Below are 17,020 nucleotides of genomic sequence, written 5' to 3' on the forward strand. Positions count from 1 at the left end.
GTATGTGTGTGTCCTTGGGGACTATGGTCCAGACAGAGGGGGTGTGTGTGTGTGTGTGTGTGTGTGTGTGTGTGTGTGTGCGTGCGTGACTGGGGACTGTGATCCAGACAGTGGACATGTATGAGGCAGTCTCTGGCCTGGACTGGGGTCCTTGGGTTCTATGATTGGAGAGGGGTCCCAGGGTCCGGTCAGGGGTCCCTGGGGTCTATGATCTGGGAGTGGGGGTCCCTGGGTCTGGGAAGGGGTCCTTGGGATCCATGATCCTGGGGGCTGTGGTGGTCCTGGAGTCCAGGTGGGGGGTCCCTGGGGTCTATGATGGGGGGGGATGTCCCCGGTTCTGGGAGGGGGTCCCTGGGGTCCATGATCCTGGGGGCTGTGGTGCTCCTAGAGTCCGGGTGGGGGTCCCTGGGGTCTATGATCCGCGGGGGGATCCCGGGGTCTGGTCAGGGGTCCTTTGGGTCTATGATCCACGGCGGGGGGGGAGTGGTTCCGGGGTCCCCGTTCGTGGCGGGGGTGCTCGCCCCCAGGGGTCGGACGGGGGTCCGGGAGGGGCTGGGGGCACGCGCGCGCGGGGCGGGAGTCCGGGGCACGCGCAGGAGGCGCTGGGGGCGCGCGCAGGAAGCGCTGGGAGAGCGCGCGCGGGGCACGAGTCGGGGCGCGCGCGCGCGAGGCGGGAGTCGGGGCGCGCGCAGGAGGGGCTGGGGGCACGCGCGGGGGCGGGAGTCGGGGGCGCGCGGGGGGGGCGGGGCGCGGGCGCGCGCTCGGGGCGGGAGTCGGGCGCGCGCGGGGGGCGGGGCGCGGGGCGGGCCGCCGCGGGCGCGTTTCCGCCGTCCGGCCCGGGGCTCCGAGTCCGGCGGGCGGCGCGGAAGCGGCGGCGGAGGGGCAGCCATGTCGCCTTTGTCCGCGGCGCGGGCGGCCCTGCGGGTGTACGCGGTGGGCGCGGCGCTGATCGTGGCGCAGCTGCTGCGCCGCTGCGTCCGGGGCTTCGTGGAGCCAGGTCAGCGGCCGGGGAGGGGCGCGGGGAGGCGGCGAGGGGCCGGGGCCGGGCGGGGCTGCGGCGTGGGGCTGGCTGGGGACCGCGCGCCGGGCCCGGGGCGCGCCCTCCGCCCGGGGAGAGGACCCCAGGTTTGGGGCGGAGCTGGGAAGGGGCGCGGGGAGGCGGGCGCGTCGGGCGCTCCCGGAAGCAGGGCCGGGCGGCCTTGGCGGGGGGAGGAGGCGCGCCGTCCCCACCGCCCCGCCCGCTCCGCGCGCCCCGGGGGCCGGGGTAGCCAGGGGGTCCCGCGCGCCCTGGCCTGGGGGTCGCAGGTTCGTACGCGCCGCGTCGGGCGCTCCCGGAAGCCGGGCCGGGCGGCCTGGGGGGTTGGCTTGGGGGAAGGCGCGCCCTCCCCAGCGCCCCGGGGGCTGGGGTCTCTCCAGGGGACCCGTGCGCTCCCCAACCGCGGCGGCAGCCCCCCCGGGTCCCTGCGCTCTGCAGACCCGCGTCCCGGAGGGAGGCGGAGGGCGCCCGCCATCCCGGCCCCGCGCAGGCTCCAGTAGAACGGGGCCTGCCCGGGTTTGCAGGGACCCGGGAGCTGGGGCGGGGGCGGGGGCGCGCCAAGGGGCCGGCGGCGGCTTCTAGGGCTTCTAGGAGCCCTAGAGAGGAGAGCTCCCGTTTAGGGGCCGCCGGTTTCTCTGGCCTGCACCACCTGCGCGGAGCCTCGGGGCCCAAACTTGGCGGTGCGGGGACCCATTCGCGTCTTCACGCATATTAGGGACCCCCGCCCCCCGACTCCCTTTCCCACCAATCTGGGGGGCTCTCTGGCTGTCTGGCCACCTCGGTGTTCTCAGGACTTCGATGGAGGAAACCGGTGTTGTTTCTGTCTGCTCTTGACTTGCAGGATATCAAAATAACTCTAGGGTCTGTGAGCCGTAAATGACATATCAATTTTTTTAGGTGAAAACAAAGTATTCTCTGGGAAGCATGGTGCCCTGTTACCTTGTAACGACTCTCTTTATCGTCTGGCGTAAGAGAGATTCTTAAGTCCAACTGTGTTTTCGGGGTGTTGGCATAGCACCCCCACACCCCCCTCTCCCAGGGCAGCCTGTGGGTAACGCCCCTGACCACCCCCAGGAGATTGGGCTGGAGAAACAGAGAGGTTGTTACTAGGCTTGTGCAAATGCCTTCCCGTGCCTCCAGCACCCCCAGGAAGGCCCTGCAGGGCCCAGGCCTTGCACACCTGCAGCTCTGAGCACAAGGACTTCTTTTTCTCCCCTCCCTGGGTCTTCACCCAGGGAGATACATCTTCCCAGGTTTATGTGAGCTAAGCGTTTAGTTTTCTGATCAACTGCATTTTGGTGCTTTTTTAAAAAGCACATCAAGCGTGACCGGAAAAGACTGCAGTGGAAGGCAGAGGACAGCTTTGACGTCTGGGCTGACTTGTCAACAGTGAAGGACTGTGCAGAGCAGTCCCGTGTTCGCCCAAAACTGGCCCGAAATTGCAGTGCACCCAGGGGTGGAGAAGGCAATGGCACCCCACTCCAGTACTCTTGCCTGGAAAATCCCATGGACGGAGGAGCCTGGTGGGCTGCAGTCCATGGGGTCACTAACAGTCGGACACGACTGAGAGGCTTCACTTTCACTTTTCACTTGCATGCATTGGAGAAGGAAATGGCAACCCACTCCAGTGTTCTTGCCTGGAGAATCCCAGGGACGGGGGAGTCTGGTGGGCTGCCGTCTGTGGGGTCGCACAGAGTCGGACAGGACTGAAGCGACTTAGCAGTAGCAGGGGAGGTTGTGGGCTTCCCTGGTGACTCAGACAGTGAACAATCTGCTTGCAGTGCAGGAGACCAGGGTTCTATCCCGGAGGGGAAGATCCCCTGGAGAAGGGAATGGCCACCCACTCCAGTATTCTTGCCTGGAGAATCCCACAGACTGAGGATCCTGGCGGGCCAGACGTTGAACTTTGCCCAGGTATGCAGCTAAATAAACTGTAACCCAGAGGCCCAGTTCAGATGCAGAATAGCTGGGATTTTTTGTTTTGTTTTGTCTTTATTGAATTGGTTACAGTCTTGCTTCTGTTTTTGTTTCTGGGTTTTTTGTTCACTGAGTCATAACGGATCTTAGCAACCCCACCCAGGATTGAACCCAGTATTGAAACGGCCAAGTTGTAACCATTGGACCTCCAGGGGAGTCCTGGTTTTTTGCCTTTAGACATCAGATGTTTTCTTTTTTAATAGTATGTATGGGCTATATAAATATGTACAAAGTATGAAATAATTAATGTGGAAATGTTACAGGGAGAAAGTCACCAATTCCAACTCCATGTTGGAAGCTGTTTCTTTGACTTGCTTTTTATTATTATAAAGAAAAAAAAAGAAAGTCGCTCAGTCCTGTCTGACTCTTTGCGACCCCACAGACTGTAGCCCACCAGGCCCCTCTGCCCATGGGATTTTCTAGGCAAGAATACTGGAGTGGTTGCCATTCCCTTCTCCAGGGCATCTTCTTGACCCAGGGATCAAACCCAGGTCCCCTGCATTGCAGGGAGATTCTTTACCGTCTGAGCCACCAGGGAAGCCCCTTTATTATTATAATCGTACTCAGTGGCTTGCCTGGAGGACCCTGCCTCTCTGACTGTCAAGTAAAGTGCCTTTTTGGGGCTTCCCTGGTGGCTCAGCTGATAAAGAATCCACCTGCAGAGCTGGAGAGCTGGGTTCCATCCCTGGGTTGGGAAGATCTCCTGGAGAAGGGAAAGGCTACCCACTCCAGTATTCTGGCCTGCAGAATTCCATGGACTGTATAGTCCATGGGGTCGCAAAGAGTCCTAAACGAATGAGCGACTTTCACTTAAAGTGCATTTATTCAGCTCTGGAGAGAGAGTTTGTCCCTGCCCACCTGTGAATAGATGAGTTTAACACAGCGCTTAGGAAGGCTGGACATTTCGTGGGAGATGTTTAGCAAGAGTGCAGACCCTTTCACGTGACTTCCGCACTGTCTCTCCCTCTGGATGCAGCCTTTTGACTTCAGTTCCACATGGCTTCTTCCTCTCAGATCTAAATAAGAACCTGGCATCCAGACCCCAGTAAGATACTTGCTTTGAGGTGCTAGCCTGCCATCTTCTCGGTCTGCAGGCTCCCTGATTAAAGTCTCTTTCTTGCCTCAACAGTTTGTCTCTCGGATTCGTGGCCTGTGGTGTGGAGAGTGGAGCAAGCATGGTCTCAGTGACAGAAACACTTTCTTATTTACATGTTTTAAAGTGATAACAACAAACCACAGCAATGATTGCTAAAGTGCGTTTGGTTGTGAAAGGTCTTTTTTTTTTAATATTGTTAATTGAATGATAATTGCTTTACAGTGTTGTGTTGGGTTTTGATGTAAAACAGTGTGAATCAGCTGTAGTTCAGTGCAGTCGCTCAGTCGTGTCCGACTGTTTGCGACCCCATGGACCGCAGCACGCCAGGCCTCCCTGTCCATCACCAACTTCCGGAGCTTGCTCAAACTCATGTCCATCGAGTCAGTGATGCCATCCAACCATCGCATCCTCTGTCATCCCCTTCTCCTCCTGCCCCCAATCCCTCCCAGCATCAGGGTCTTTTCCAGTGAGTCAGTTCTTCGCATCAGGTGGCCAGAGTATTGGAGTTTCAGCTTCAGCATCAGTCTTTGCAGTGAACATTCAGGACTGATTTCTTTTAGGATGGACTGGTTGGATCTTGCAGTCCAAGGGACTCTCAAGTCTTCTCCAACACCATGGTTCAAAAGCATCCATTCTTTGGCGCTCAGCTTTACGGTCCAGCTCTCACATCCATACATGACGACTGGAAAAACCATAGCCTTGACTAGACGGACCTTTGTTGGCCAAGTAATATCTGTGCTTTTTAATACACTGTTTAGGTTGGTCATAACTTTTCTTCCAAAGAGTAAGCATCTTTTAATGTCACAGCTGCAGTCACCATCTGCAGTGATTTTGGAGCCCAGAAAAATAAAGTCAGCCACTGTTTCCACGGTTTCCCCATCTATTTGCCATGAAGTCATGGGACCGGATGCCATGATCTTAGTTTTTCTGAGTGTTGAGTTTTAAGCCAGCTTGAATCAGCTATAGGTTTACATACATCTGCTCCCTCTTGAGCCACCCTCCACCCCCATCCACCCCTCTAGGTCATCACAGAGCCCCGAGCTGAGCTCCCTGTGCTACAGAGCAGCTTCCCACTAGCTGTCTGTTTTACGCATGGTCGTGTGTGTATATATAACAACGCCACTCTCTCAATTCGTCCCACCGTCTCCTTCCCCCACTATATGTTCACAAGCCCATTCTCTGTCCCTGTGTCTCGGTTCCTGCTCTGGTCTCTGATCACCCACCCGGAGAAGTCAGGTCACACATCAGACTTAAAACTTCTTTGCTTACGCTCATTGCTAATGTTTGCACGTCAGGTATTGAATATCGGGTGAATCTGTCTGTGGATCATCTCAGCCCCTCAACGGTGGCTTGCTTGGGCAAATGTGGAGTTTTCTGGAGGTGAGCTGTTTCTCGTCTTTTTCGTGGGGGAAAACTCGCAGCACATATTCATTGCACTTGAATAACTTCTCCCGGTGTGACTGCGATAAGATGGAGGTTTCTCTCCCACGTTTATGACCCTCCCTTTGGAATTGTGCATGACCCTGCACATTTTATCCACTGGGGCAGGCGTGCCGTGTGAGTGCCTGTGGATTCTGTGAAAAGGTGGAAGAAGATGCTTCAAAAAGGAGCTGACTCCTGAAGGGGACGTTTTCTTAAAATGTATCACTACAGACAAGAGCGTGAGAAACTCACGGCAGTTGGAGGTCTGTGCGTGGCTAGAGACCTATGTGGGCAAAAGAAGAATTCCTCTAATAGAGGAGTTAGAAGAATTCCTCTAATAGAGGAATTAGAAGAATTCCTCTAATAGAGTCTGACTTCCACATTCTCTATCGTCATTGTCTGTTCCAACTTGTTCAGTTGCTAAGTCATGTTCAGTCTGCAGTCCCACGGGCCACAGCACACCAGACCTCCCTGTCCATCACCAACTCCGGGAGTTTATTCAAACTCTTGTCCATTGAGTCCGTGATGCCATCCAACCATCTCATTCTCTGTCGTCCCCTTCTCCTCCTGCCTTCAATCTTTCCCAGCATCAGGGTCTTTTCCAATGAGTCAGCTCTTCCCATTAGATGGCCAAAGTATTGGAGTTTCAGCTTCAACATCAATCCTTCCAATGAACACTCAGGATTGATTTCCTTTAGGATGGACTGGTTGGATCTCCCTGCTGTCCAAGGGACTCTCAAGAGTCCTCTCCAACACCATAGTTCAAAAGCATCAATTCTTTAGTCAAACCATTGCTTTGACCAGACTCACCTTTGTCAGCAAAGTGATGTCTCTGCTTTTTAATACACAGTCTGGGTTTGTCTTAGCTTTTCTTTCAAGGAGCAAGAGTCTCTTAATTTCATGGCTGCAGTCACCATTTGTGGTGATTTTGGAGCCCAAGAAAATAAAGGTACCATGCAGATTTTCCCGTAAGAATTCTGTTTCAGGGACCCCCTTGGGGGCCCCATGGTTAAGGCTCCTTGCTTCCACTGCAGGGGGCTCAGGTTCCATCTGTGGTTGGGAAACTCTGCTCTTCCATGCCTCAGACATGGGCCCCCCAATTTTTTTTTTTTTTAAACTTGATGAAGAAAAAAAAAATCCATGATGAACAATAACCACAAAAAATTTAAAAAAAAAAAAAAAAGCTCTGTTGCAAATAGGAGTCAGGCCTTCTGATCTGGAAAATGGACTTTGGTCTGGAAAATGGACTTCTGCTGATGGACTGACTGTCCAGCTCAAGAACAGAGGTCAGCTGGCCCATTTACAAAGCCATTTTAGGGCGGATTCTAGTTTTCAAACTGTAGGATTTTTTAAAAAGTCTGTCAAGAGGAAGTAACATCTGGCTGGTTTTGTGTACATATGAATAGTTGGGAGCTGTCACTCCAGGGAGGCAAAACCATAGTTCGGTTGACCTTTGGCTCTTTTTAGTCTTAAAAAGAAATGAGGACTCCCCCTTCCCCCAAGGCTTTGGTTTGTGTGGCTTTTTCTTGTCTGTATTGATCCGATTCAGTTCCATGTTAATAAAGTAAAAACTTAAAATTTTTTTTCGATGATGTTGAGAAATTCTTGTCACAGTTGTTTAGCTGTGGTCATGGTATTGTGGTTATGTTTTTTATCTTTTATCGGGAAATACAGTTTTCTCCCAGGGAGGGGCCACGGTTTTTTTTTTTTTTTTTGAAATGTAAGAGAAAGATAGAACTACTCAACAGCTATTGTAACATTGCCAGCCCTGAGAACTCCTTTATTATTCTAGCACATTGTAGATTCCATCTTGCAAAGGAATGAGGAGCCGACTTTCACATGCAAGAAATGAAAAAAGAACTTTAAATGGTCAACACGGAAATCTACAACGTGAATTTCAGATCACATTAAGGAGACACTTACATGTGATTCCCAGTAACCTTTCTTGGCTATTGTTGCTGAGTCATAACCAAATCTTTGTGACCCCGTGGAGTGTAGCCCGCCAGGCTCCTCTGTCCATGGGATTCTCCAGGCAAGAATCCTGGAGTGGGCTGCCGTTTCCTCCTCCAGGGGATCTTCCCGACCCAGGGATCCATCCCTCATCTCGTGCATATTAGCAGGTGGGTTCGTTACCACTGAGCCACCTGCGAAGCCCAACACTTTAATTTTTCTTCCTTTTACCCATCGAAAAATAACAAACCGCTTACATGTTATTCCCAGTAACACTTTTTTTTTTTTACCCAGCAAAAAATCAGAAGCCACTTACGTGTGATCCCTAGTAACATTTTTTTCCACCCAACAAAAAGACAACTATATTCTCCCCAAACAAATACCAAATCAGGGAGCATAGTGGCTGTTTTTGGTCCTTGCCGGCTCCTGGAAGTCCCAGTGGAGCAGAGTGATGCTGGCCCTCCACTTGCTGACTTCATCCTTTTTCTTGGGACACAGTCATTATGTTTGTGGATGATCTGGCTGGTGCCAGTGCTGTGAGCAAAGGCAAGACCTCCCCAGGCCCCGGGTAGCATCTTGGCGATGGTTTCCCCCCGAGAGATGCTAGGGTTGCCCACTTGGCGTGGAGGCTGCTTGGACAGAACCTTCGTTCCTGACTCTGAAAGCGGCCGTGGACCATGCAAGGCTTGCTGTGCCCCGCCGTGGTTAGTATATACGCTCCAACCCATCACACGCGACTGGACAGCTCCAGAGAAAAGAATGGAAGTGGAATACGCGCTAACGCCATATGCAGACATAAACTCTAGGGGCTTCGCTGATGGGCCAGTGGTTAAGAATCTGCCTTGCCACTCGGGGGGACACCAGTTCGATCCCTGCTCTGGGGATCACTCTGCGTAGCATGTCAGCCCACGTGCCGCAGCTGGACAGCAGCTGCCACTCACGACTGGAAAAAGCTTTCATATGGCAGTGAAGACCCAGGGCAGCCAGAAAAAAGCACAAGACCCCCAAAACTCAAAACGGATTAAAGACCTAAACGTAAGACTCTGGAAACCATGAGACTCGTAGGAGAAAACACAGGAAGAGAGTAATTTGACTTAATTCTTAGCAGTAGCTTTTTGGTCCTGTGTCTAACCAAATGGGACCGAATTAAACTGGGACAAAACAGAAGGACAGCCAGTGGGAAGGGAGAAAGTGTTTACAAATAATGTGACTGGTGATGGACTTCCCAGGTGGCTCAGGGGTAAAGAATCTGTCTGCAGTGCAGGAGATACAGGAGACCTGGGTTCGATCCCTGGGTCGGGAAGATTCCCCTGGAGGAGGAAATAGCAACCCACTCCAGTCTTCTTGCCTGGAGAATCCCCATGGACAGAGGAGCCTGGCGGGCTACAGTCCGTGGGGTTGCAGAGAGTTGGACATGACTGAAGCGACTTAGCATGCAACCCAATTAAAAATAGCCAGAGGACCTCAGTGGACATTTTGAGTTGACATTTCTTCCAAGAAGACAGACAGGTGGCCAACAGATAAACTTGAAAAGATGCTCAGCCTGGTTGACCTCAGAGAAAGGCCAGTTAAAAGCAGAGTGGAAAAACAAACAAATAAACTGCCTTCCTGTGTTCCCGTCTCCTTAGGGGGCCTCGGGAAATCCTGCCATCATTTGTCCATTGGTTGTGAAACTGCAAGGGGGAGACCCCCCACGGGCGGTGCCTCCTTAAGCTGTGGCTTTGTCACGATGCTTCCTGCAGGACCACAGACCTCAGGCTGCCTTCAGCCCAACAGCACCAATCGTTCATCGTGGTTGGCATCACGACGACCATGTAGTAGGAAACTCTGATGAGACTGAATTGCGTTGCCCATGTAGGACGGAAGAGCTCCATGCCAGAGCCCAGCTGTGGTGCCTGCTGCGAGGTTCCCCTCGCTTTAGGGGACGGCCTTTCCCATGCCCAGGCATCCCCCCACTCCTAGTCCATCTGTAGGAGCTGTGATCCTGGGGTCCCTTCTTTCTCTACACATCCTGGCCTTGTTGGATTGCCACCCCCGGGGCCCCACCTCTGAGCCCTCTGGCCCGAGCAAAGCATTTGAAATCACACGAAGGCATCCTGTCTCTTCCTGGGGACCAGGCGTCTGAGGTCCAGGGGTCACAGGGCTGGGCTCCCTGCGGAGGCTCCTGGGGAGGGTCCTTCCCGCCTCTCCCAGCTTCTGGGGGCTCCAGGCATCCGTCCCTGGGCTGGTGGCCGCCTCCCTCCCGTCTCCGCCTCCGTCTCCACGTGGCTGCTCCTCTGCGTCCGTGTCTCCTCTCTTCTGTGTCTTATAAGGACCCTATCCCTGGGTTTAGGGCCACCCCCATCCAGGAGGACCTCATCTCAGACCTTCACTCCATCATGTCTGCAGAGAACTTATTTCCATGTAATGTCCTCTTCTGAGGTTTTGGGAGGACATGAATTTTCAGTGGAGGGTGATTTTCAGCCCACTGTCGTTACTGAGTTTTGAATATTTGCCCCCACACTCAGAAAATGCCTGGTGGCTGCAGTGTGTGATTTAACTGTGAGTGCTGTACAGTAGGCTGAGCAAAGTCCGGGAGACGGGGAAGGACAGGGAAGCCTGGCGTGCTGCGGTCTATGCGGTCGCAGAGAGTCGGACACGAATGAGCGACCAAACGACAACAGGAGATTGAAGGCTTGCAGATTTAACAGACACGTTTTTAAATTTGTTTTAATTAAAGAATTTTTTTAACAAATTGATGTTTGATTTACAGGGCTGTGTTAGTTTCAGGCGCACAGCAAAGTGATTCAGTTGGACACACACATATATATTCATATTCTTTTCCATTACAGCAAGATGATAGTGTATTATATAGTTATCTGGGTATATAATCGTATAATGAATGTAGTTTCCTGTTATATACAGTAACTAGGTCCCTGTCGGTCATCTAGTTTATATATAGTCAGAAAGTGAGAGTCGCTCAGTCGTGTCTGACTCTTTGCGACCCCATGGAGAATCCATGGGATTCTCCAGGCCAGAATACTGGAGTGGGTAACCTTTCCCTTCTCCAGGGGAATCTTCCCAACCCAGGGGTCGAACCCAGGTCTCCCACACTGCAGGCAGATTCTTTACCAGCTGAGCCCCCAGGGAAGCCCAAGAATACTGGAGTGGGTAGCCTATCCCTTCTCCAGGGGATCTTCCAACTCGGGGATTGCACCCAGGTCTCCCACATTGCAGGTGGATTCTTTACCAGCTGAGCCACCAGGGAAGCCCAAGAATACTGGAGTGGGGAGCATATCCCTTCTCCAGGGAATCTTCCCAACCCAGGAACTGAAATGAGGTCTCCCACATTGCAGGCAGATTCTTTACCAGCTGAGCCACCAGGGAAGCCCGTAATGAATATAGTTTCCTATTACATATGGTACATAGGTCCTTGTTAGTTATCTATTTTATATATAGTCGTGTGTATCTGTTAATCCCAAACTCCTAATATATCTCTCATCCTTCCGCTTTGGTAGCCATACGTTTTCTATGTCTGTGAGTAACAGACACCTTCAATTCTTTTCTTGATATAGTCTTTTTTTGTTTGTATGCTCTTGGACTGCATGCAGGATCCTAGTTCTGCACGCAGGGATCCACCTGTGCCCCCTGCCCTGCATAAAATAGCTGTGGAGCTGCCATCTATAAAGTAGGTGACTAACAAGTTCCCCCTGGGAGCATGGAGCCTTAACCACTGGCCGACCAGGGAGGTCCCTCCCCTGACACCTCTTAAGAAAACTCAGCTAGCCTTTCGGGTGTCCTGGCCCTCTGACTGGCAGCTCCACGGAGCTGAACGTGTGAGCATCGCCAGCAGTGGGAGCCTGGGGGCTGAGCTCTGAGAATCCAAGGACGCTGCACCACGGCTGGTTGGCTTCTCAGTGTCCAGATGTTTGTGGCCACGAGGCGGGGGGCATTCTGAGACATTCCAGGGATGGAGAATTCCCTTCCTGCCCCAGTCTGGCATCCATTCCCAGATGCTCCTGGGGAGAAAAATAGAGCCTGTGAAGTACCAAAGTCCTCTTTCTAATTTTTTCATGAGTTATCATTGATGTCGTTGTTGTTCGGTAATGCCTGACTCTTTGCAACCTCATAGACTGCAGCACACCAGGCTTCTCCATCCTTCACCATCTCCTGGAGCTTGCTTAAACTTATGTCCATTGAGTCGGTGATGCCATCCCACCATCTCATCCTCTGTCGTCCCCTTCTCCTCCTGCCCTCAGTCTTTCCCAGCATTAGGAACGATTTTCCAGTGAGGCAGTTCTCTAGATCTGTGAGTCTGCTTCTGTTTTGTTATCTTCACTAGTTTCGTATACGTGTGTGTATATATATATACATGTATGTATTTGGCTGCTTTGTGTCTTCGTTGGAATATGCAGCGTCTTCAGCTGTGACATGTGGGATCCGGTTCCCTGACCAAGGATGGAAGCCAGGCCCCCTGCATTGGAAGCTGGGAGTCTCAGCCACTGGGACCACCAGCAAAGTCTCCATATGCACTGGTTTTAAATAATATTTTTTATTGGATCGCCATTTGTCATCCACTTTCTTAACTTCACTCAGTATGATAATCTCTAGGTCCGTCCATGTCGCAGTAGGGGGCATCAGTTAATTCCTTTCCGTGGCTGAGTAGTCTTCCGTGGTATACACGTACCACCTCTTTATCCATTCCTCTGTTGACGGACACTTAGGTTGCTTCCGTGTCTTGGCTGTTTTGAATAGTGTTGGAATGAACGCTGAGGTGCACGTATCTTTTTGAATTGTCGTTTTGTCTGCATATTATGCCCAGGAATGGGACGGCAGGATCGTATGGTAGCTGATTTTAGTTTCTCAAAGAATGTCCGTACTGTTCTCCATAGTGGCTGCATCAGTTCACATCCCCACCAACAGTGTAGGAAGGGGTCCCTTTTCTCCACATCCTTGTCAACATTTGTTACTTGTGGTTTTTTTTTTTTTTCATGAAAGCCATTGTGACAGGAGTGAGGTGATACCTCATTGTGGGCAAAAAGGCATCACTGAAAAACGTAAAATTTGAAAAAAAAAAAAACTTGAATGCTGGTCGGCCAGCCTAGTATCTGCTTGTGCATGCTCAGTCACTCAGTCGTGTCTGACTCTTTGTGACCCCGTGGACATCAGCTTGCCAAACTCCTCTGTCCATGGGGATTGTCCAGGCCAGAATACTGGAGTGGGTTGCCATGCCCCGCTCCCCAGGGTGTCTTCCCAACCCAGGGATTGAAGCCACGTCTCCTGCATTGCAGGCCGATTCTTTACTATCTGAGCCACCAGGGAAGCCCAAGAATACTGGAGTGGGTAACCTATTGCTTCTCCAGGGGATCTTCCCGACCCAGGGGTCTCCTGCATTGCAGGCAGGTTCTTTACTAGCTGAGCTACCAGGGAACCTCAAGAATACCGGAGTGGGTAGCCTGTCCCTTCTCTATGGGATCTTCCCGACCGAAGCATCCAACCTCGAGGATTCTCCCACATTGCAAGCGGATTCTTTACCATCTAAGCCACAGGGAAGCCCAAGAACACTGGAGTGGGTAGCCTGTCCCTTCTCCAGGGGATCTTCCCCACCTGCATTGCAGGCAGGTTCTTTACCAGCTGAGCTACCAGGGAAGCTCAAGCATACTGCAGTGGGTAGCCTATCCCTTCTCTAGGGGATCTTCCAAACCCAGGCATGCAACCAGGGATCTCCTGCATTGCAGGCGGATTCTTTACCAGGTGAGCCACAAGGGCCGCACAGGCCTGCTTGAGAACCCCCACATGTGCTGCTCTTATCTGAGCCAGTTTTCTTGGTGGCCTTTGACACGCCTGCGTCCTGACCAGGAGTCTTTAGGAGTGGGGGACGTGGGTCCTCTTGGCCTGGCAAGGGGGTGTTTGGGAACCATGGGGTCTGCTGGGGAACAGACCCACCTGCTTGCCTGCTTATTTGCGGGGCTGGTTTATTTCCCAGAACAGGATGTAATACACCAGCTCAGGTGATGAAAGAGCTGTCATGAGGATTCCAAAGAGGATGGAAACACTTAAAAAAAAAAAAAAAAGGCAATCAATAAATGCATGTCTCCGAGGCACCTGGATGGAACAGCTGCTCGCTTTTCAGACTGAGCCCTTGCTGCTTTGCCACCAGCTGGAGCGGCGGCCTCGGGGTGGTCCCCACCTCCGTGCGCCCTCGTTGCCAGAGCCACCCCGCTCCCCCCGCCCGCCGGCTGGCCGGGCGGAGCCGGGCCGTCTTCTCACGCTCTTTGTTCTGCTGCTTCTCGGCAGGTCGTCCCGAATGAGCGGAGGCCCAGCCGGGGGCGGCGCGATGGAGTGCAAGAGCCTGGAGGGCGGGCAGAGCGACCTCAAGCTGGTGGCGCACCCGCGCGCCAAGAGCAAAGTGTGGCGCTACTTCGGCTTCGACACGAACGCCGAGGGCTGCATCCTGCAGTGGAAGAAGATCTACTGTCGCATCTGCATGGCCCAGATCGCCTACTCGGGCAACACCTCCAACCTGTCCTACCACCTGGAGAAGAACCACCCCGACGAGTTCTGCGAGTTCGTCAAGAGCAACACGGAACAGATGCGCGAAGCCTTCGCCAGCGCCTTCTCCAAGCTGAAGCCGGACCCCGCGCAGCCCGGCGGCACGCCTGAGCCGCTGGCCGCCAAGGCCGGCACGCACGGCCACGAGAGCCGCAAGCAGCAGGAGCTGACCACCGCCGTCATGGGCCTCATCTGCGAGGGCCTCTACCCGGCCTCCATTGTGGACGAGCCCACATTCAGGGCGCTGCTGAAGGCCGCTGAGCCGCGCTACGAGCTGCCGAGCCGCAAGTTCTTCTGCGGCAAGGCCATCCCCGAGCGCTACGGCACCGTGCGCGAGGCGGTGCTCAAGGAGCTGGCGGACGCCGCCTGGTGCGGCGTCTCCACCGACCTGTGGCGCAGCCAGACCCAGAACCGCACCTACGTGACGCTGTCGGCGCACTTCCTGGGCCGCGCGGCCCCCCACGGGCTGGCGGTGGGCTCCCGCTGCCTCAAGACCTTCGAGGTGCCCGAGGAGAACGCTGCCGAGACCATCACGCGCGTCCTCTACGAAGCGTTCATCGAGTGGGGCGTCCACACCAAGGTCTTCGGCGCCACCACGGACCGTAGCAAGGACTTGGCCCAGGCCTGCTCGCTGCTCGACATCCCGGTGCACATGCCGTGCCTGGGCCATACCTTCGACGTGGCCATCCGCCAGGCCTTCCGGCTGCCCAAGCTCGGCGCGCTGCTGGGCCGCTGCGCCAAGCTGGTGGCATACTTCCAGCAGTCATCCGTGGCCATGGTCATGCTCCACGAAAAGCAGAGACAGCAGAACGCGGCCCCCTGCATGCTGGTGAGCAACCGCGTGGCCTGGTGGGGCAGCACGCTGGGCATGCTGCAGCGGCTCAAGGAGCAGCAGTTTGCCATCGCTGGGGTCCTGCTGGAAGACACGAACAACCACCACCTCATGCTGGAGGCCGCCGAGTGGGCCACCATCGAGGGCCTGGTGGAGCTGCTGCAGCCCTTCAAGCAGGTGGCCGAGATGCTGTCGGCCTCCAAGTACCCCACCATCAGCATGGTCAAGCCGCTGCTGCACATGCTGCTGAACACGACTCTCAACCCCAAGGAGACGGACCCCAAGGAGATCAGCATGGCCAAGGAGGTGATCGCCAAGGAGCTCGCCAAGACCTACCAGGAGAGCCCCGAGATCGACCTGTTCCTCAACGTGGCCACCTTCCTGGACCCGCGCTACAAGAGGCTGCCGTTCCTCTCCACTTTCGAGCGGCAGCAGGTGGAGAACCGCGTGCTGGAGGAGGCCAAGGGCCTCCTGGAGAAGGTCAAAGAGGGCGCCTACCGCGCTTCCGAGGACAAGGCGGCCGCGCCGCCCGAGGAGCCGCCGCCGGCCAAGAAGCCGGCGCCCTCGCCCACCCCGCCCCCAGCCAGCGTCATCAACGACATGCTGGCCGAGATCTTCTGCCCCACCGGGGGCGTGGAGGACCAGGAGGAGTGGCATGCCCAGGTGGTGGAGGAGCTCAGCAACTTCAAGTCGCAGAAGCCCCTGGGGCTCAACGAGGACCCGCTCAAGTGGTGGTCGGACCGCCTGGCGCTGTTCCCCGTGCTGCCCAAGGTGCTCCAGAAGTACTGGGCCGTGGCGGCCACGCGCGTCGGCCCCGAGCGCCTCTTCGGCTCGTGCGCCACCGTGGTGAGCGCCAAGCGCAACCGCCTGGCCCCCGCGCACGTGGACGAGCAGGTCTTCCTGTACGAGAACGCGCGCGGCGGCGCCGACGCCGAGCTGGAGGACGAAGACGAGGGCGAGTGGGGCCTGGACCACGAGCAGGCCTTCGCGCCCGGCGAGGCGGCCCACGCCGGCTTCTTCGGCGTCAGGGACGGCAGCTTCGTGTAGCCGGGGCTGGGGCTGGCGGGCACCGGCAGGGCGGGGGCGGGTGCACAGCCGGCGCTGGGGGGCGGCACCCTTCTGGATGCTCGGCTGTTGGGACGCACTGCTGCTGGGAATGCGGGAATCGAGCGGAAGACACGGATCTTTGTGGGGGTGGGGTGTGTGTGTGTGTGTGTGTGTGCGTGCCCCAGAGGGGAGACGCGGACTCTGGGTGGTCCAGAGAAGGGAGACGGACTCTGGGTGTCTCAGACAAGAGAGACGGACTCTGGGTGGCCCCAGAGGACTGAGATGGACGCTGCATGGTCCACAGAGAAGAGAGACGGACTCTGGGTGGCCCCAGAGGACTGAGATGGACGCTGCATGGTCCACAGAGAAGAGAGACGGACTCTGGGTGGTCCACAGAGAAGAGACACGAGGCTCTTGAGTGGTGCAAACCTGGTGAAAACAAGTGTTTCCTCTGCGGGGGGCGGCGGCTGTGGTGGGGAACCCCCTTGTATTCCAGGAACCGGGAAAGAAATGACTTGTAAAAACCGGAGGCGTCCGCCCATCGGATTACCAATCCTCAACGCCCCTGACGCTAGCATGGCCGGCGGGGGTGTTCTGACTCCCTCTGCTAATTCCGTACCTACAGTGTCCATGTCCTCACGCCAGGGAGGGTTTGGGGTGAACCAGAAACAAATGGAAATCAGGGGGCCGCTGAGGACGAAAGCCCCTTCCGTGTTCCCCAAAGCCCACCTCCCCGTGAGCACCATTTGCACGCCCCACCCCCGCCCGGGGCACCATCTGCGGCTGTTAGCCCCGTCGGTCCGTAAAGGAACACGACTACCTTGTCAATTACCAGGGAACCTGGAGACACGCTTTAGCCACCCGCCCTGTTTTCAAGGCGTGATGCAACATGTTACCCTTGCGTCCTTAATGCCATCGCTTATAAAAAAGCCGAAGAAGAAATATTGGGTGTGGTTTGTTTTCTCCCACCCACGAGTGTTGTTTTTTTTTTTCTTCCTCCCCGCCCTTGCCCGAATTCACGGTCCTTGCCAGGTTCTCTAGCTCTTGTGTTCTCCAGGTGGTGTTCGTGCATCCTCGATGCTTCAAAGACGCTTCCCAGGGGCCTCCGTGGTAAAGAACCTGCCTGCCA

At 55.1% G+C, this 17,020-nt stretch overlaps 2 protein-coding genes and 1 non-coding gene across 11 annotated transcripts in view; 2 read left to right on the forward strand and 1 right to left on the reverse strand.

Annotated features, from left to right (window-relative positions):
• Positions 1 to 807: 807 nt before the first annotated feature.
• The window catches only part of DHRSX (dehydrogenase/reductase X-linked), a 263,342-nt gene continuing 247,129 nt past the window's right edge, over positions 808 to 17,020 (forward strand). For 7 of the 8 annotated variants that reach the window (XR_009734803.1, XR_009734804.1, XR_009734802.1 and 4 more), the window contains exon 1: positions 815 to 997. Coding sequence is in view for 3 of the 8 variants with exons in the window: in XM_061408287.1 (XP_061264271.1) it covers positions 889 to 997 (109 nt within the window). In the remaining 5 variants the exon portion in view is untranslated. Of the gene's footprint in view, positions 998 to 17,020 lie in introns of all 8 variants that reach the window. The other variant, XM_061408286.1, reaches the window with a different exon arrangement.
• On the forward strand, positions 916 to 15,986 carry ZBED1 (zinc finger BED-type containing 1). Of its 2 annotated transcripts, none has more exons than XM_061408279.1 (2): positions 916 to 997; positions 13,758 to 15,986. In XM_061408279.1, the coding sequence occupies exon 2, from the start codon at positions 13,768 to 13,770 to the stop codon at positions 15,889 to 15,891; it is 2,124 nt and encodes a 707-aa protein (XP_061264263.1). In that variant the 5' UTR covers positions 916 to 997; positions 13,758 to 13,767; the 3' UTR covers positions 15,892 to 15,986. The 2 variants fall into 2 exon arrangements, with proteins under 2 accessions (XP_061264263.1, XP_061264265.1); XM_061408281.1 differs by lacking the exon at positions 916 to 997 and adding an exon at positions 1,228 to 1,305.
• LOC133243623 (small nucleolar RNA U109) lies at positions 7,248 to 7,376 on the reverse strand. Its single transcript, XR_009735173.1, has one exon. It is a non-coding gene; the product is annotated as a small nucleolar RNA U109 (small nucleolar RNA).

Source organism: Bos javanicus, chromosome X (assembly GCF_032452875.1).
Source record: "Bos javanicus breed banteng chromosome X, ARS-OSU_banteng_1.0, whole genome shotgun sequence".
NCBI classification, from domain to species: domain Eukaryota; kingdom Metazoa; phylum Chordata; class Mammalia; order Artiodactyla; family Bovidae; genus Bos; species Bos javanicus.

What these genes read in the sequence shown, in the direction of transcription:
- ZBED1 (XM_061408279.1), top strand. Translation starts at nt 13,768, where the DNA reads ATGAGCGGAGGCCCAGCCGGGGGCGGCGCGATGGAGTGCAAGAGCCTG.